General features: G+C 47.9%; 1 protein-coding gene across 2 annotated transcripts in view; it reads left to right on the top strand.

The window, feature by feature from the left end:
• The first annotated feature begins 5,282 nt into the window (after window positions 1-5,282).
• The window catches only part of Upb1 (beta-ureidopropionase 1), a 32,039-nt gene continuing 20,023 nt past the window's right edge, over window positions 5,283-17,298 (top strand). Inside the window, exons 1-3 of one of the 2 annotated variants that reach the window (XM_040732440.1) lie at window positions 5,283-5,523; window positions 13,207-13,378; window positions 16,061-16,148. In XM_040732440.1, the coding sequence (XP_040588374.1) occupies window positions 5,420-5,523; window positions 13,207-13,378; window positions 16,061-16,148 (364 nt within the window). In that variant the 5' untranslated portion in view covers window positions 5,283-5,419. The remainder of the gene's footprint in view (window positions 5,524-13,206; window positions 13,379-16,060; window positions 16,149-17,298) is intronic. The other variant, XM_040732441.1, reaches the window with a different exon arrangement.

Genomic DNA, 17,298 nt, shown 5'->3' with positions numbered 1-17,298 from the left:
AGGGGCTTCTGAAAGCAGTAGGACAAAAATTAAGTCTGGAGAGACAGGAATGTGAGGGCTCAGGGGACCCCAGGTCATACCAAGAGGTGGAGTCTCCAGCAAATGGGGTTGGAGTAAAGAAGGCACACCTACAAGCAAGCCTTTGTCTTCTTGATAATGGCGGCCATTCTGTCGGGGAGAGAGAATCTCAAAGCAGCTTTCCCAGCGACTGAGCATATAGAGCACCTTTTCAATATTAGTTGTTATCTGTATTCATTCTTTTAAAGACCTTCTATCCTGTGGGTCGTTTCATCCTCTGACGATTATTTTCTTTTAAATTTCATCTAATCCTGTTTGTCAGTTTTTGGGGTTACTTCCTGTGGCAGTAGAGTTTCTTTTCAGGAAGTTCTCAGCTACATGCGTATCTTGAAAGTTTTTACCTGTGTTTAATTCTAGCACTTTCAAGAAGAGTTCTGGCATGGCAATAAAGTTTTGATTCATTTTGAGTTGACTTCTGTGTAGGGTGAGAGGGGCCAATTTCACCTTCCACAGTGTGGGTTCTGGGATAGAAGTTAGGTTAGGATTGGTGGCAAGTGCCTTTACCACTAAGCCAACTCAATGGCTCTGTCGTTGGCGTTTTCATGGAGAGAGACTGTGCTGAATCTGTGTATCACTTTCGGTGACACGGTTATTTCAAAATATTAATTCTATGCATGGGTGGGGGAGGTTTTAGCACCTCCTTCAATTTATTTTTTCAGTGCTTTAAAGTTTTCATTGAAGAAGTATTTCGGTCACCTTGGCTGAACAGTTTATTTTAGGCACATTTAAGCACAGCACAGTTTAGGGTGGGGAGGGGGGTCCTGGGATAATTAACTCAATCCTATGTGCACACTAAAGCTTAAGACATGGAAACTCTTTATAAGTACACGTGACATCTTGCATAAAGATGGGTTCTATAGATTGAGCCCATGTGACATCTTCCATAAAGATAGGCTCTGTAAATTAGTTGAGAAAAGCAAGCGAATGATCAGAGTGTGGGGAGGATCTGGTGTGGCTCTGTGATACAGCTAGGACAAAGGTCACCAGGCTATTAACTATCTCTGCCCCCAGCCTTCTGGACAGAAAACGGGTTATACAACTCTCGTTGAGGAGACAAGCCTGCATGTTTAACATTCCTGGATTCCCTAGTGCTTATCTGTGAGCCCAAGGCCCTCTGTGCCTCCTACAGCTTTTTATTAGACTAATATAATCCCAGACATCCTGGAACATACTTAACCATAACAGCACTAATGAAACTGAGGCAGGAGGATTGACGGTTTGAAGCCGACCTGGCCTTCATAGTAAGTTCTAAACCAATTCCAGTGAGATTACCTCAAAAAACAAAACAAAACAAACAAACAAACAAACAAAAACGAAAAAACAAGACAATCTAAGTAAGTCATTTCTAAGTAATATTTTTTTCTGAGTCATTTAAACCTTGCAAAGTATTTGGACTCATGTCGGTCTTTTAATTCAGGAGCTCTCACTCACTTCTCAGACAACTTTGAAAGCCACATTAATGGCTTATAAATACGAACATGTATATTGACTTAATATATAGCACATATACATAAAATAATTTTCCAATTTGTTTATTTTTTGAGACAGGGTTTCTCTGTGTAGTCCTGGCTGTACTGGAACTCACTCTGTAGACCAGGCTGACCTTGAATTCACAGAGATCCACCTGCCTTTGCCTCCTAAGTGCTGGGTTTAAAGGCTTGCACCACCACTGCCAGGTATAATTTTCAGATTTTATCATTTGTTAATTTCTCAAAAAGTTTTTATTTCCTTGAATTATCAACCTAATCATTTTCTCCAAACATAAACAATCTTTAGTCCCACATTTGTATTTCTAAATCCTGGTTACCAAAGGAAAACCTAGATCTCAAAGAAGCAAAACTTAACCCAAAGAATAGAGAAGGGTATAAAGGCCTAGTGAGGAAGTTGAATCTTGTTGTTATAAACTTAAATTCCTGATTTCAAGAAGTGCTCAGCAGAGGCTGGAGAGATAGCTCAGTGGTTAAGAGCATTGGCTGTAGGCTGGAGAGATGGCTCAGAGGTTAAGAGCACTGACTGTTCTTCCAGAGGTCCTGAGTTCTATTCCTAGCAATCACATGGTGTCTTACAAACATCTGTAATGGGATCTGGTGTTCTTTTGGCGTACAGGCATGCATGGGGGCAGAATACTGTATGCATAATAAATAAATAAATCTTAAAAAGCAAAACAAAGCACTGCCTGCTCTTGCAGAGGTGATGTTCAATTCCCAGCACCCATAAGGCAGTTTTACCAACCCCCTGTAACTCTGGATTTCAGGGATCTGATGCCCTCTTCTGTCCTCTACAGGCACTGCAAGCACGTGATACATGGTCATACAGGCCAGCAAAGTACCTATAACCATAAAATAAAAAACAATAAAAATAAAGAAGTAATCAGCAAGGAAGAGCTGTCTACTTGATTACTCTTGCTTTTGTGTGTGTGTGTGTGTGTGTTTATATTTTTGAGACAATGTATCTCTATATAACTCAGGCTAACCCCCAAGTATTAATCATCTCATTTCAGTCTTCCATTGCTGGGGTTACAAATTTGGGCCACTACCACTTCATCTGGCTTTAATCTGTTTTCTAATCAGATGCAATCCTTCAATAAGTAAGGTAAGGGGTATTGTCTATGCCCATTCAACAAAGTTTCATTCATTTTAATAAGAGTTTTTGCTTAAACCTATCCCAGTTGGCAGTCGGGTACTCTAAGGGTGAGTCCTGTGGGGTACTGGGAGGTTTCCCATGCCTCTGGAGCAGCAGTTTTCAACCTGTGGGTCATAGCATGAGGAAGGCTGAGGATCACTGCTCTTGAGATAACAACTAAATATGTAATGAACACACCTGTCACATAGAATGATCTTGAGTAGTTTGTCATTAGCTTGCTATTCAACTCATCAACAAGAGAAGCAGTAGGGTGTTAAAAACCAGACAAAGTAATTTACAGGTGAATTCAAAATTACTCAGTGCAATGAACAATTGCACCTCCACTGGACAGAACTGGTTTACGCTTGCAACGGAAGGCGTAGATGATGAGGTAGAGTGTTCTGGACAACACATCCACTAGTCCCTCCTCCCCTTCAAAGTCTTTCCTGGCTAAACACAAACCTCCCCTCCCTGATACATCAGCACCTTTCCTATGGTAGCTATGGTTTTTGTCATTACCAACAAGCCCAATGTGACATGATACCATCACCGATTGGCCTAGATGGAGCTTCTATACTATCCTAAGCACAGGGACTTCACTAACAAACTAGTGCTTTCCAGCAAGTAGGACAGTGACAGGCAATTCCAAAATGAAATGAGCAAGTCTACAGAATTCTCACGTGGGAAACAAGGAGCACCCAGGGGTGGGTCATTTTCTGTCCTTACCCTAGACAGGTGCTTCTCTCTAACAAGGCAGTTTAGCTTTGCAAGTGAGGCTGGAAGAAAATTCATGAAAAACTGGTCCTGAAGATACGGATGGCTGCTGACCTTGAGGGATGTTAAACCCAGTTCTTTGTTGTGAGCAACCATGGACTTTTGAAGGAGAGCCCACTGTTGTAGTGCCATCCCTGGGCTGGCACTGGGTTCCTTAAGAAGGTAGGCTGAGGCCGGGCAGTGGTGGCGCACGCCTTTAATCCCAGCACTCGGGAGGCAGAGGCAGGCGGATATCTGTGAGTTCAAGGCCAGGCTGGATCCATAGCCTCCAAAACAATACAGAGAAACTCCGTCTCAAAAAAAAAAAAAAAAAAAAAAAAAAAGGTAGGCTGAGCAAGCCACGAGCAGCAAGCCAGTAAGCGCCGCCCTCCATGGCCTCTGCATCATCAGCTCCTGCCTCCAGGTTCCTGCCCTGTTTGAGTTCCTGTCCTGACTGCTTTTGATAATGGACTGTTGTGTGGAACTGTGAGTGAAATAAGCCCTTCCCTCCCCAAGTTGCTTTGACCATGGTGTTTCACCATGGCAATAGTAACTAAGACGAACACTAACCCAATGCAAATGCCATCTAAGCAACTGACACATTGCATTCGTTAGGGGATAATGCAAAGAAAAAGAATCTTTCAAAATGGGCACAGCTTGGAGGAAATGTTTTGATCAAGGTTGGTTGGATATGCAGCTGTGGGACCTATGCATGGAGGGCGGCTGTCTTTATATCTTTATCTCCACTCCAAATCACAGAGAAAACGTAACTCTCACCTGCCTTTGTGTTATTCTCTGTGAAGTCTCACACACAGAGCCCTGAGTTTCTGGAAAAGGAAGACACTAGAAACGGTCAGATAGCATGAAAACGGCGATAAACCAAATATCTTAAGCCCCACCCTCTCTCCCCAGGGCCTGTAGCAAGGAGGCCCTGTGCTCTGCCCCTGAGCTAACCTCCAGCAAGGCTGTAAACTAGTCACAGGATTGCAGTTCACAGATAAAGCAACAGATGACCAGGTGTACCAGGATAGCTCCCCAGGCCACAGAACTCAATCAGGGTCTTGGGACTGCTTCCCTCACCATTCGGTCTGGAGCAAGCTGGCTAGGCTTTCTTAATTCACTGGAGGTTTGTAAGGGAACTCTTCTCTAGCTCCCAAGCGTGGGGCAAGAGTTTTCACCACTACCACATCCGAGAAAAGTTAAGGCAGCTGGCAAAGCGCCCTTGGTGGACACATGCCCTGCGGGCAGCGTCGGAGTCCAGAAGGGGAGTCCTCGCTTGAGACCCGGGAGCACAGAGGGAGAGTCCCTGCTTGGGATCCAGGATCTGAAGTACTTGACTCCAGGGAAGTGCCTGGGATACGAGGATATAGTGCCTGACTCACCGGACCTGTGACTCAAAGGAAACCTAAAGTCTGGCATGGTTGTAGCGCCAGGACTCTGGCTGCAGAAATACTCAGACACCAAAGTATTGCTTCTTGCCCATGCCTGGTGGGGGTCTGCGCTGTTCTGCGAACCAAGACCCAGGTCAAATCCCCTCAGCCCAGGCCCCACTCACGGCCTCTCAAAGATGTCTGGCTATGACTGGGGCGGGAGAAGGGAGATTTCCAGGGATGAGCAAGAACAAGAGAGATGGGAGAGAGGACAGAGCGGACACCCGGGCTAGGGAAAGCTGCCAGGGAAAGCCTCCAGCCGTGACCCACACTGGTCCAGAAGGCAAGTCTGGTCAAATCTGGCACTTGGTGGAGAGCCAATGGGGCGGGTGTCACTATGAAGGTCCTGAGCGCGGATTGGCTGCTGTCAGCAGAGGCACGAGGAGAGTGTTATGTGCTTTTGGGCCCCCCTCGCTTCCAATAGTCCAATACAGCGCTGCTGGAGAGCTGCCCAGCTTCTACCGGCTTCTCCTCCCGGTTCTGGGGCCAGTAGGCAGAACATTCCTGTGGGACAGGACAACCTGCAGCCTCTGGCCATGGCGGGACCTGAGTGGCAGTCCTTGGAGCAGTGCCTGGAACAGCATCTGCCTCCTGATGAGTTGGGCGAGGTGAAGCGAATTCTCTATGGCAAGCAGACTAGGTCAGGGATCCAGGGGTTGTGTTGGGGAGGGGGGCGGAATTGTAGCTACCTTGTGTGGCCTTGTGGGGCAAGGGAAGGGCTTCTGGGCTGAGGATGGCTCTGTGGGACCAGTGTTGAAGACTCATGCAGGCTGGCAGAAGCCACAGAAGGAACTGTGAGGAGAGCCTTCAGGGGGTGACCCCTTGCAAACTGCTTTACCGCCCTGCCCCCCCCCACCAGTTGACACACACCTTGTGTGGAACAAAATAGGAAAGAAAGGGAATTTATCTCTTCAAGCTGCCTCTGTAAGTTACTAGCTTTGACTCAGATCCCAGCTTCCTCTGGGGAGGTGCGTGTCTGTTCAGTGCCGCCAGCTAGGGTCTCCTTATCTCTCTTTCTGCTGTGACCTAGCGTCTTGGAGGTGGAGGACTACTGAATCAAACTAGCTAAGAAGCTTCTGGACTGTTAAGCCAAGAGAGTTGGCAGCACAACTTTCCCCACTCTGGGCAAGCTGGCAGAGGATCGCCAGACTTTTATTTTAGAGTAGTACCGTTGGGCATAACAAAGCCAGAGAAAATACCCCCTCCTGGACTTTCTTTTCAAGCCAGTTTTTCTGGAGCAACCAGAAAGTTGTCTCTGAATGGACTATGTCCTTGTCCTTGGCTTAAACCCTGTAAGGGGTGTTCTCGCTGTTAGGATGAAATACAGACTCTGACCTTGCTAAAGCTTTTCCGCTTCCTTGCTCATAGTGGCCTGTTCAATCCAGCCTGTTTGTTCCATGACCTCTCCCTGTGCCCGTGACCTTGTATTTAGGACCTTCACCAGCCAAAGAGAATTGATGAAATCAGTGGGTCCTAGCAACCTTACGGTGGAGGCCCGATCCGCTAAACCTGCCACAAGTGGATAGTAGAACAGCTTCATTGGCATTTTAGCAAAAAAAAACAAAACAAAAAAACCCTCCTCCCACCCCCCCCAAAAAAAACACAAGTCTCCATAAGCTATGAAGGGCTAGATGCCTCCCAAATGCTCTACTTTCTACTGTACTTACAAGACCAGTCAGTCATGTAGGTGGGTGGTATAGCTCAGTGGTGTGTCAGGCATGCTGGAGGCCTGGGTTTGCACAGCCCCATACTAAACCGTACAACAGCAGCGGCACATTAGTCACACTACAAGTGTTAGAATTAAGACTCCCAGAGATTTCCTTAAAGCAAGGAGTATCCTGGCCCGATTTCTAGGGGTGGCAATTGGTTTGTTTTAAGGGTAAAGTGAGCGTATTGTCATGAAATTTATACTGCTTGCATCAGAGGTAAAATCGAGGGACATTATGAAGACAGAAATGTTTCCCGCAGAAGTGACAGGCACACATTCTGGGTTTAGGGGAGGCCAAGTCAAGGACTACCAAGTGAGAGGGAGCGTATCAGCATTTGGAGAACCACAGAGCAGGGCGCATTTGCAATGGTGGCTAAAATGCTAAGCAGTGCTAACCTGTGACTGGGGGCTGGCTCCCAGTAACTGAACAAGGGCCTCTTGGTTTCCATTCTTTTCTTGGGTCCTATTTCCCTGACAGCCTTTTCATGTTTTATCTCTTAAGGTGTGAACAGGCATGCTTAATTCTTGTGCTATTGGGGAGAATTTCCAACTGAAGATAGAGAATGGTTCTGTCTTTAAAATATTTAAAAACTCTTCCCGTTTAAACTCTCCTGCCTTCTTCTGAGGCCAGTTTGTACCAGTCATTGTACTTCCCCAAATCATGGTATCTCCAGATTTGTTGCTGTGCCTGACGATGTTTAGTAAATATTTGCCAAGCGAGAGAGCTACATGAGTAAGCATTGCCAACACCAGGCAGATGAGATCCCGGGAGAACAGAACCAAGAAGCACTCATTAATCCCTCCAACATTTGTTGCACACTTAGTTTTGCCTAGGACATGAGAAAGACTACTAGTAACACATGGTTCCTGCCCTGGGTGGGCTGTTGTTTTTGTTTATTTTTTGCTGGTATTACTGAGACCCAAACTCGAGGTCTCCTGCATGCTAGGCCAGTGTTGAACGTGGTCACACAGATACCAGAATCTGACTAAATGCTTTTAGGAGCTCCTGGGAACTTAGACATTCAGTTCTTTCTTTTTTGGGGGGTGGGGGTCATGATAGGGTTTCTCTGTGTTATGTCTCTGACTATCCTGAAACTCACTTTGTAGACCAGGTTGGCCTCGAACTCACAGAGATCTGCCTGTCTCTGCCTCCCGAGTGTTAGGATTAAAGGCGTGTACCACCAATGCCCGGTCAGAAACTCACTTTCTTGACTGTGTCAAAGATTTCATGGGAAAAGTGAAACCTGAATGCCTAGGACGTTGCTTATAGAAATATTAAAGAATGACACGAAGAACATCCATGAGGTTTCGGGAATATCATATCGAGCAGAATGACGTCTTGGCAGTCAAAGGAGTCTCTTTGGTCAGCCACAATAGGGACTTCACTAGATGACTGCCAACAGCTTTGTCTGGTAGAATCTTCTGGAAGCAGTAGCAACCATGGCAAACCCTACATCGTGACCACTTGATTGATGAGTGGAAACCTTTGGAGAAAAGGAACTCACCGTTCACCAGAAGTCATCAAAACAGGAGATCTATTCAGTGAAAATGATAGGATGCAACATTATTGGGGCTTAAAGGTTCAACCACTCCATCACTTTGTTTCAAAAAGTATACCAGTTTCTTCATCTGTGATGGTTAATTTTTTATTTTTTATTTATTTATTTTTGTTTTTCAAGACAGGGTTTCTCTGTATTGTTTTGGAGGCTGTCCTGGAACTCACTCTGTAGACCCGACTGGCCTCGAACTCACAAAGATTTGCCTGCCTCTGCCTCCCGAGTGAGTGCTGGGATTAAAGGCGTGTGTCACCAACGCTCGGCTGTGATGGTTAATTTTATTAGCCAAGTATGTGTCCAATAATGCATGCATAGAAGAACTAGATTTACTAAACAAATGACAAAAAGATATGGACGCATAGGATCCTATAGGTACGCATGAGGTCTCAGGTGGAAATGTCAGTGGTTGTTTGCTGCGTGGCAAAGGGTCTCGCAGGGATCTCTGGGAGCCTGGGAACAGTGCTCAGATGGTCATTCCAGAGGGACAAAGAACAAATGCAGCATGGGGGAAAAACCCCGAAAGGAATGCTAGAGACATGTACGTTAAAGACGCCAGAGGAAGCAGAGAGTTTTGGGTACGAGTGAGTAGGTGGGAGGACTCCAAGTGACTTCAGATGACATTGAGGTGTCTGTTGGACGAAGGTAGTTGTGGCTCGGGTGATGAAAAGGCGAGGTGGTCCCTAAGATGTCGAGTGGGAGCCAGAGAATGGGGCCAGATAAAGGACCAAGATGAGGGTTTGCGTGGAAGCATCCTAATGAGGGGAGAGCGGGTGTGCACGCTTCTACACACTCGCCTTTTTCTGTTCTTTAAATGGGAGAGACCCAGTCACCATTAGCGGTGAACGTGACGGGTCTATGAACACTGGGAGGAATGTTCAGGCTGTGTGTCACTTGTCGTTTATCCATAGGGGCGTGGTCATCACAAAACAGGTGACTCTGTGGTTGTGTTTGCTTGACAGAGGGCACTTACACCAGCCTGGGTGGTGTAAACTAATCCTTTGCCGTGGTCCTTTTCCTCCCCTCCCCTTCCCTTAGTGTTTTCCTTGTGTGGTATTAGAAATGGAATCTGGGCGGTTTGGCTCATGCTAGATGTCTTAGTTTTCTTTCTCTTGCTGTGAGAAAAATAATGACAAAAAAAGCAACGTAGGGAGGAAAGGGTTTAATTCAGCTTATAGCTCACAGTCAAGCCTGAAGGGAAGTCAACCATATAACAGTCCATTATCAAAAGCAGTCAGGACAGGAACTCAAACTGGGCAGGAACCTGGAGGCAAGAGCTGGTGCAGAGGCCATGGAGGGGAGCTGCTTACTGGCTTGCTCCTCATAGCTTGCTCAACCTGCTTTCTTTTAGAACCTAAGACCACCTGCCTAAGAGTAGTGTGACCCACAGTAGCTGGGCCCTCCCACATCAATCATTAGTTAAGAAATAACCACACACATTTGCCTGCAGGCCAATCTGACGGGGGCACTCCATCAATGAAGATTTTCTCTTCCCAGGTACATCTGCAAAAAGCAGCTGGCACAGTAAGTAGGGACCACTGACCTAAACTGTAACCCTTTAACATAGACACTTGATGCCATGAAGGGTGGTTATGAACATGAGTTATTATGCTGCTGTTGGTGCAATACAGTGTCCTGCTTTATATTAACCATTATGGTCCATTCTAATTTAAAAGCGAAGCATTTACAGAAGGCAGTAACACAGTTACTGGTTATTATGATCAAGCATTATGTTGGGCACATAATTGTATATGCCGGACTTTTATATGACTGGCTATACTGTGTGTGCTTATATCGGGGTCACTGCAAACACAGTAATATAATGTACGATGACAACTAGGATGTCACGAGGTGATGGGACTCTTCCAGGTCCACTATAGTCATAGGGGACTGAAGCGATCTATGCAGTCGCTCACTGATAGAAAAGTCATTATGCCCACATGCCTCTACGCTATGGAGCGAGGCAGGCAAGACGGAGAGCAGGAGATACAGAATGCTGCCACTACACCTGTCACTCGTCACTGCCATTACATTTGTCGTTGCTGCACCTCTTTGGGAGGATGCACAAAACGTTAAGAGGGCTGCCTTTGAGGTGTGGAGCTAAGGCTTGGAGAAGACTTGGTTGTCATCTTCCTCCCCCTTCACAAACGTGTTTCCTTTGTTACGACGCTCCGGTTTAATAATTTAAAGAACTAATGGCAAGGATCCACCACAGGAAGAGAGATGAAGTTCCCAAGGTGAGAGGTTGCTGAGAAAGCAGAAGCCTAAGGCCATTAGGCCAGGCCTGGCTCCACCCTAGTAAGGAGAGAGGGGCCCAGGAGTGTGTGCCGGAGTCGGGATGAGAAGAAGCAGCCGGCCTCCTTGGAGTGGGGTCAGGAAAGGAGAGCTGCGACTCTTCATAGCAAGTGCAGAAGTGCTTTCCAACAGATCAGATATTTACATTATGATTCATATAAGTAGCAAATTAAAGTTACACAGAAGCAACAAAATGATTATGGTTGCGGGGTGGTCACCATGACATGAGGAGCTACACTAAAGGGTCACAGCTTTAGGAAGGCTGAGAAGCACGGGTCTACAGGGACAGACATGGGTCTACAGGGACAGACACGGGTCTACAGGGACAGACAGGTTTGTGCAGCATGAGACACCTGAGTAAACTCATTTTTCTCGAGTAAACTCATTTTCTGGGTTCTATTCCTTCGTGGACTATAGCTGATCAGTGCCCATCACAGCTTGTCTGAGCTTCGACATCATCAAGTGGGTGGCTTTTCAGAGAAATCTATTGCCTTGTGACACTTAGAGATTCACTGATAGGGTTAGAGTCTGGTGAATTTATAAATTGTGACTTCTTGTTCTGTAGATGTGTGGTCAGGAGGCAAGCCACATTATCCTGGACTTTAATAGAAGTGTTAACACCATTTGTAGGGAAGTTACTCTCACTGTCTAGTCGTGTTCTAGGCCCTAGGCATTAGGATTCCAGTATTTCAGATGATGGGAGGAGCACATATCCAGTCGGTCGTTCACAGCGTCCATGCCGTGTCCCGCAGACTCCTCCCAATCAGACCCTTGCCTCCAGTGTAAATCTGGGACTCTTGCATGCAGGCAGGGGAGGGAGTGGGGATCTCTACCTTTGAATAACAGGATGGCAGAGAGATCTTACAGACGGTAACCAGAAGATGCAGAACCCAAATGCCAAAAGGCAGCTGATGTGCAGTGTGCACAGCCTGGCCCGCCTCCCCTCAGGTCCAAGGGAAGGAGCTGGGAATGATCACGTGCTCAGGCTCATGGAAGGCAGAGGTGGGAGCAGCAATGGACAGAGATGGAATTCAGGAGGAAGGGGAGATTAACACATAGGATGGCGGTGCTTGGAAGACTGACAGCTGTGGAGTGTGGTAAACACAGATGTCCACCAGCGAGTGAGACGGACAGGTGCACCTGCCATCACCCTGGGCCGAGACCACAGCATGCTCCTGGGCCTTGGGGAAACCAACACGAAGAGCCCTCCTCCCCCTCCTCCTCCCCCCCTCCTCCTCCCTGTGATGTTGTGTCCACATGTCCTCACTGGATAGCTCCCAGGGAGCTGTGGGACTGTTTGCACCATCCCCAGGGACTGGGACCCACCAGAGGGTCCCCTCCACCCAAGGGTGGGAGGACTCTGAGGCAGTCACGGTGAGGGGAGGCCAGGTGTGGGCACCACAGCTATTTCTAACCTGCCAGAGGAAAGGGAGCCTTGACTGTTTGAAAGGCAGGCTGATTGTCAGGGGCGGAACCCAACTCACAGCTGTCAGGGAAAGCTCCTGCCAGGGGGGTGGAGACAGGGGGCTTGGGCTGACAGGGCTGTGATTTGGAAAGAAATGTCTTTAAGAGACTGACTTCAAGTAGGAGAGAAATATTATTATTAGGTAATGCCTGTCAGGTTAGTTTTTGATGTGTTCTTGGTATTTCATAATCATTTGCCTTTAGATGGTAAGCCCTTCCTGGCCCTGGGCCGTGAACTGTGCCCCTGAGGCTTTACCCCAGGCCTGGGCATGCAGCAGGCATCGGGAGGTAGTTGCTGCCTGACCCACAGTCTCCGTGGTAGAAGGTGAATAATTGTCTAACAGCTAGTGATGAACCACAAATTTGGGTGAGCATTTACACCTGCACCCTATCAAACCCACCCAGCACCCATGCAGCTCCCACCCCACGCTAGGCATGGAGCTGGCTGAAGGAGTATCTAAGGCTCTGGGCTGACTTCTGAAACTCAGCTTCCTGAGGGGTCAGTGAGTGCAGGGTCTCTCTCTGTCTCTCTGTCTTCCGCTGTGTCTCTGTGTCCCTGTGTCCCTGTGTCTCTGTCTCTGTCTGTTTCTGTCTGTCTCCGTGTCTCTGTCTCTGTCTCTGTCTCTCTGTCTTCCGCTGTGTCTCTGTGTCCCCGTGTCCCTGTGTCTCTGTCTCTGTCTGTTTCTGTCTGTCTCTGTGTCTCTGTCTCTCTCTGTCTCTGTCTCCGTCTCTGTCTCTGTCTCTCTCTCTCTCTCTCTCCCCCTTCCTGGCCTCCATCAGGTCTGTCTGCTGAGCTCCCTATCCCCTCTCTGGTAGCACAACTGGCCCAAACCCTAGGATCCACATAGCGCTCTGATCCTGGTTCAGACACAGAGTTTTGGGAGCCAATTCCTTCCTATCTGCGCTGGCCTCTGGGACTGGAGCCTTTGCCCTGATCCTCTATAATTCCAAACCCCAGCCTGTTGATAGTTAGCACTTCCTCCCTTTGCCAGGCCTGGCCAGGCCTCCTCCAAGCTAGAGTCTGCCAGTTCGAGAACAGTGTAGTGTCCATTCACATACCAGCCCTACCGCTCTGCAGGTCTCTTGGCCGTGTGGATGGCTTTCCAAGAGACACTCCACACTCTTCTTTATCTGACAAACAGCTACAGAGAGGTAGGGGGATTCTTGTCAGTGTTGGCTCTGCCTCAGGGTTTCACTCATGGTCAGCCCACACTCTACATCTCTGGTTCCCCCCTTCTCCGACCCAGTGGTAAATACATCAGACTCTTCAAAATCCTCTTTCTCTTCTCTCCTGCCTTCTCAGGAAGCTTGACCTGCCCAGGAAAGCTCTAGAAACTGCCTCGGAGAGAAACTTCGAGCTGAAGGGCTACGTGTTCGAAGCAGCCAAGGAGCAGCAGAGACGCCCCCAGGTCGTTCGTGTGGGGCTGGTGCAGAACAGAATACCGCTGCCCACGACCGCCCCCGTGGCAGAACAGGTGCGGTCTCTTTAACAATGCACATCTAACCGGGCTCTGGCTCGTGGCATCCTACAGTCCTGGGCTGGCTGTCCTGGGGGTCTGCAGCCCAGGCACCCGAAGGCCATCTGGGTCACTTCTCTCCTTTCCTCCTCTTTGCAGCTCCTCTCTTCTGCTCACTCACCACCCCCCCGACTTTCTACCCACCCTCCAGCCACTTTTACCACTCCCGGCCCGAACTTTCACTCACCAGGCGGGAAAGCGCCCCTTAGACAGCTCAAGCTTACTCCCCAGGATGCTTCCTGGCCCACAGCCACCTCTGCCAGGACGCACTGACCAGCATCATATCCGAGTTTTTCTGCTTATCATAAAGCCAGGAGCTCACTATGTCCAGAGGTCTGTCTGCCGGAAACCCCACAGGTTGTGAGAATATGGTAGACGTTATGGTTGTATAGCTCATCGGTGTGGTAATATTTTACAGCTCCCTAAAATACCGTGCCACACATTCAAGTGGTTTATTTATACAGCGCAGTTGGAGGTTTTTTTTTTCCGTCCCACCCACCAGTTCCCAAGAAACAACTCTAAGGCTTATTCTTAATTATAGTTGTTTGGCCAAAGGCTCAGGCTTCTTACTGACTAGCTCTACGTATATATTAACCCATTTCTAACAGTTTATATTTTACCACGAAGGCTCGTGGCTGGTTACCTCAATCTGGCTTTCCTAGCGACTGCATGACATCCCTTCATTCCACCTTCTTTCCCTCTGCAACTCTGTTTGGATTTCCTGCCTGGCTATATTCTGCCCTGTCATAGGCCAAAGCAGCTGTATTCATCAACCAATAAAAGAAACACATACTCGCAGCATACAGAAGGACATCCCCCATCAATACAGCTGGTCACTGCTGTGTATTAAAAGACAAGGTTTTGCCGGGCATTGGTGACTCACACCTTTAATCCCACCACTAAAGAGGCAGGCGGATCTCTGTGAGTTCGAGGTCAGCCTGGTCTACAGAGTGAGTGCCGCCAGTAGAGGCTCCAAAGCTACAGAGAAACCCTGTCTCAAAAAAAGAAAGAAAGAAAGAAAGAAAGACAGACAGACAGACAGACAGACAGACAGACAGACAGAAAGAAAGAAAGAAAGAAAGAAAGAAAGAAAGAAAGAAAGAGAGAGAGAGAGAGAGAGAAAGAAAGAAAGAAAAGGTTTTCCTGGAACTTTGATGGCTTTGTCTATAAGTGGTAACCTCAGCACACTTGATAATTCTTAGGGAATTATCTGCAGGAAATCTCGAGTCACTTGAATTCCAGGTCAGAATGGTCCTCCACTTCCATATATGTGGAAGAGAGCTGAAAGGACGTGAGAGAGAGAGAGAGAGAGAGAGAGAGAGAGAGAGAGAGAGAGAGAGAGAGAGAGAGAGAGAGAGAGAGAGAGAGAGAGCGTGTGTAGTTTCTGGAGAAAAGGCCCAGGAACTCAGTCTGCTAGGCAAGCACTATTGCACAGAGTCCCAGTCCCAGTTCTGTTAAAAGATGACAGGGATGAGGGGCATAAGTCAGCGATATTCACTTGGTATATGTGAGGCTGTAGGCTTGATCCCCAACACACACACACACACACACACACACACACACACACACACACACACACACACACACACTGTGACTCTCAGTTCACCTTTCTCCCTGGAGTTGTTGTTTGTGAATAAATTTGTCATCTAGAACGCCAGGCTTCGGGGACAGGGACATCCTCAGCCCCACTGTACCTAGACGGATGCTTTGCGTTCTGGTGGCCCTGAGAATGTAGTGTCACATTGCCTGACTGGAGCTCACAGCCTCCTGGGAGGAGACTAAGAACACAGGAACAAGTGTGCTTTCGGGGTTGTCAGCATGCCCGTCCCCCAACATCTTTTTGAACAAACTTGCCTGATTGTCTTCCGGGAAGCAGACATTATGCTGAGGACACAAATGATAATAAGTATGCCCTCCACTCCTGCCCCACCCCTGCCAAGGAGCCTGCAGGGCCCCCTGAGTGACAAATAGCAGAGGAACCACTGTGATATCACAGCAGGAACAGTACTACCGTTGGGGTGTCCACATAGGACCGAGAGAGTTTGTAAGGGTAGCATCCTCTGGAAGACGGGGGTGAGGAGGAGGCGGTACACTCCTGGCCAAGAGCACATCCCAGTCCATTTAAGATTTAAACCAGTCAGAAGGGCGGATCTTACAGGATAGCAGAAGTGGCAGAGCGAAACCACTAAAGCCTTGAATGCGGCCTGCCTTGGATTCAGACAGCAGCTAGGATGTGGGAGGGGTGTATGAGGAGGTGTACCTGTACATGGACACACCCCTGCCCTGCATACTGGAAGCATAGCCATACTCATTCACGCATTCAGCAACACCGTGAGAAAGATGCTGTTTCTCCATCACAAGGGGGGAGGGTGAGGCGGGATGGGGTTGGTATATGGAGGATGGAGGGTAGGGAGGGACCCGAGTCCGTATCTGTGGGAGCCCAGAGCTGCTCTCCCTCCATCCATCATGCAGGTTTCAGTCTGATGAAGATGACAAACACTAAACCCACACCCTCTTCTTTCTTCCTCTTACATGGTCAGGGGGGAGTTTTGCTGTTCTATCAGCACTGGGGTAAATTCTTTTAAGTTGTTTCGCTGGTAGCACTGAATATATTCTAATCCTTGCTTTTTAAATTGCCAGGTCTCTGCCCTCCACAAGCGCATAGAGTCTATTGTTGAGGTGGCTGCCATGTGTGGAGTCAATATCATTTGTTTCCAGGAAGCATGGAGTAAGTCTCTGTCACGGCTCTTTCTCCACCAACTTTAGACCACTGTGTATTCTCTCAAAGACTATCTACCGCCTGAGGGTTTTCTTCTTGTTTTCTATCTGCTTTTTGCTTCTGTTGGTTTGTTTGTTGGTGGGTAGTAGTGATGGGTTTCTTGTTTTGTTTTATTTTGTTTTGTTTTTCAAGACAGGGTTTCTCTCTATAGCCCTGACTGTCTTGGCACTCACTCTGTAGTCCAGGCTGGCATTGAACTCAGAGATTTGCCTGCCTCTGCCTCCCGAGTGCTGGGATTAAAGGTGTATGCCAGAATGGCTGGCCTAGACAATGTATTAACAGCACTGGAAACCAAGGAGCCACTGTCTCCCTCCCTCTCTGGCTCCCTCCCCCTCTCCCTCAATCATCCTGGATCCAGGTAAAGTCACCAGGAGTCAACAGTGTTACCTTTTCTCTGTTAGCCCCAGGGAATCAAGCCCAGCTTTGCACAGGCTACGTTCATGCTCCCTACTGAGCAGCACCCAAACGTTTGTGAATTCCTCCCAGCTGGTCTCCTTTACCCCCTAATGGCAGCTCAGGGCCCCCTGGCTGCACTCTTTATATAAGACTGAGTCTTCTGTTGTATACATTTCTGGTGCTAGTACCTTTTCTTAACGTTATTTGTTAGGCTTTAATTGTCAGAGAAATAAAAAACGAGTCCGAAGTCTGTTATCAAAAATGAAAATAAGTGTTCTCCCAGGCAATCCTTTCATCATCAGTGGGTTCCCTGGGACTGTCCTTTAGTCTCTGTAGTTACTTCCTAATCTTAAGCTTTCCAAACACTTATTTGTGGTGAGTATATATACATGCGTGCACATGCTTGCATGTTTACGTATCACGCAGAGGTCAGTGGACAACCAGCAGAACCCGGCTCTCTCCCTGCAGCATGTAGGACCAACCCGGCTCTCTCCCTGCAGCATGTAGGACCAACCCGGCTCTCTCCCTGCAGCATGTAGGACCTGTAGGCTGAACGCTGGTTGTCAGGTTGCTAGGCAAGCTCCTTTGTCCGCTGAGTCATGTCACCAGTCCCCTAATTTTTCAGTTTTGCATTATCTGTGTGCCCTTTACCACGGTAAGCATAACCACCCTCCTTCCCTGCCCTATCCCCATTCAGGCTCTG

The sequence above is a fragment of the Mesocricetus auratus genome, unplaced genomic scaffold, assembly GCF_017639785.1.
Source record: "Mesocricetus auratus isolate SY011 unplaced genomic scaffold, BCM_Maur_2.0 Super-Scaffold_100027, whole genome shotgun sequence".
NCBI classification, from domain to species: domain Eukaryota; kingdom Metazoa; phylum Chordata; class Mammalia; order Rodentia; family Cricetidae; genus Mesocricetus; species Mesocricetus auratus.
The sequence above is the reverse complement of the archived record's forward strand: the minus strand, read 5'-3'. Positions and strand labels throughout refer to the sequence as shown.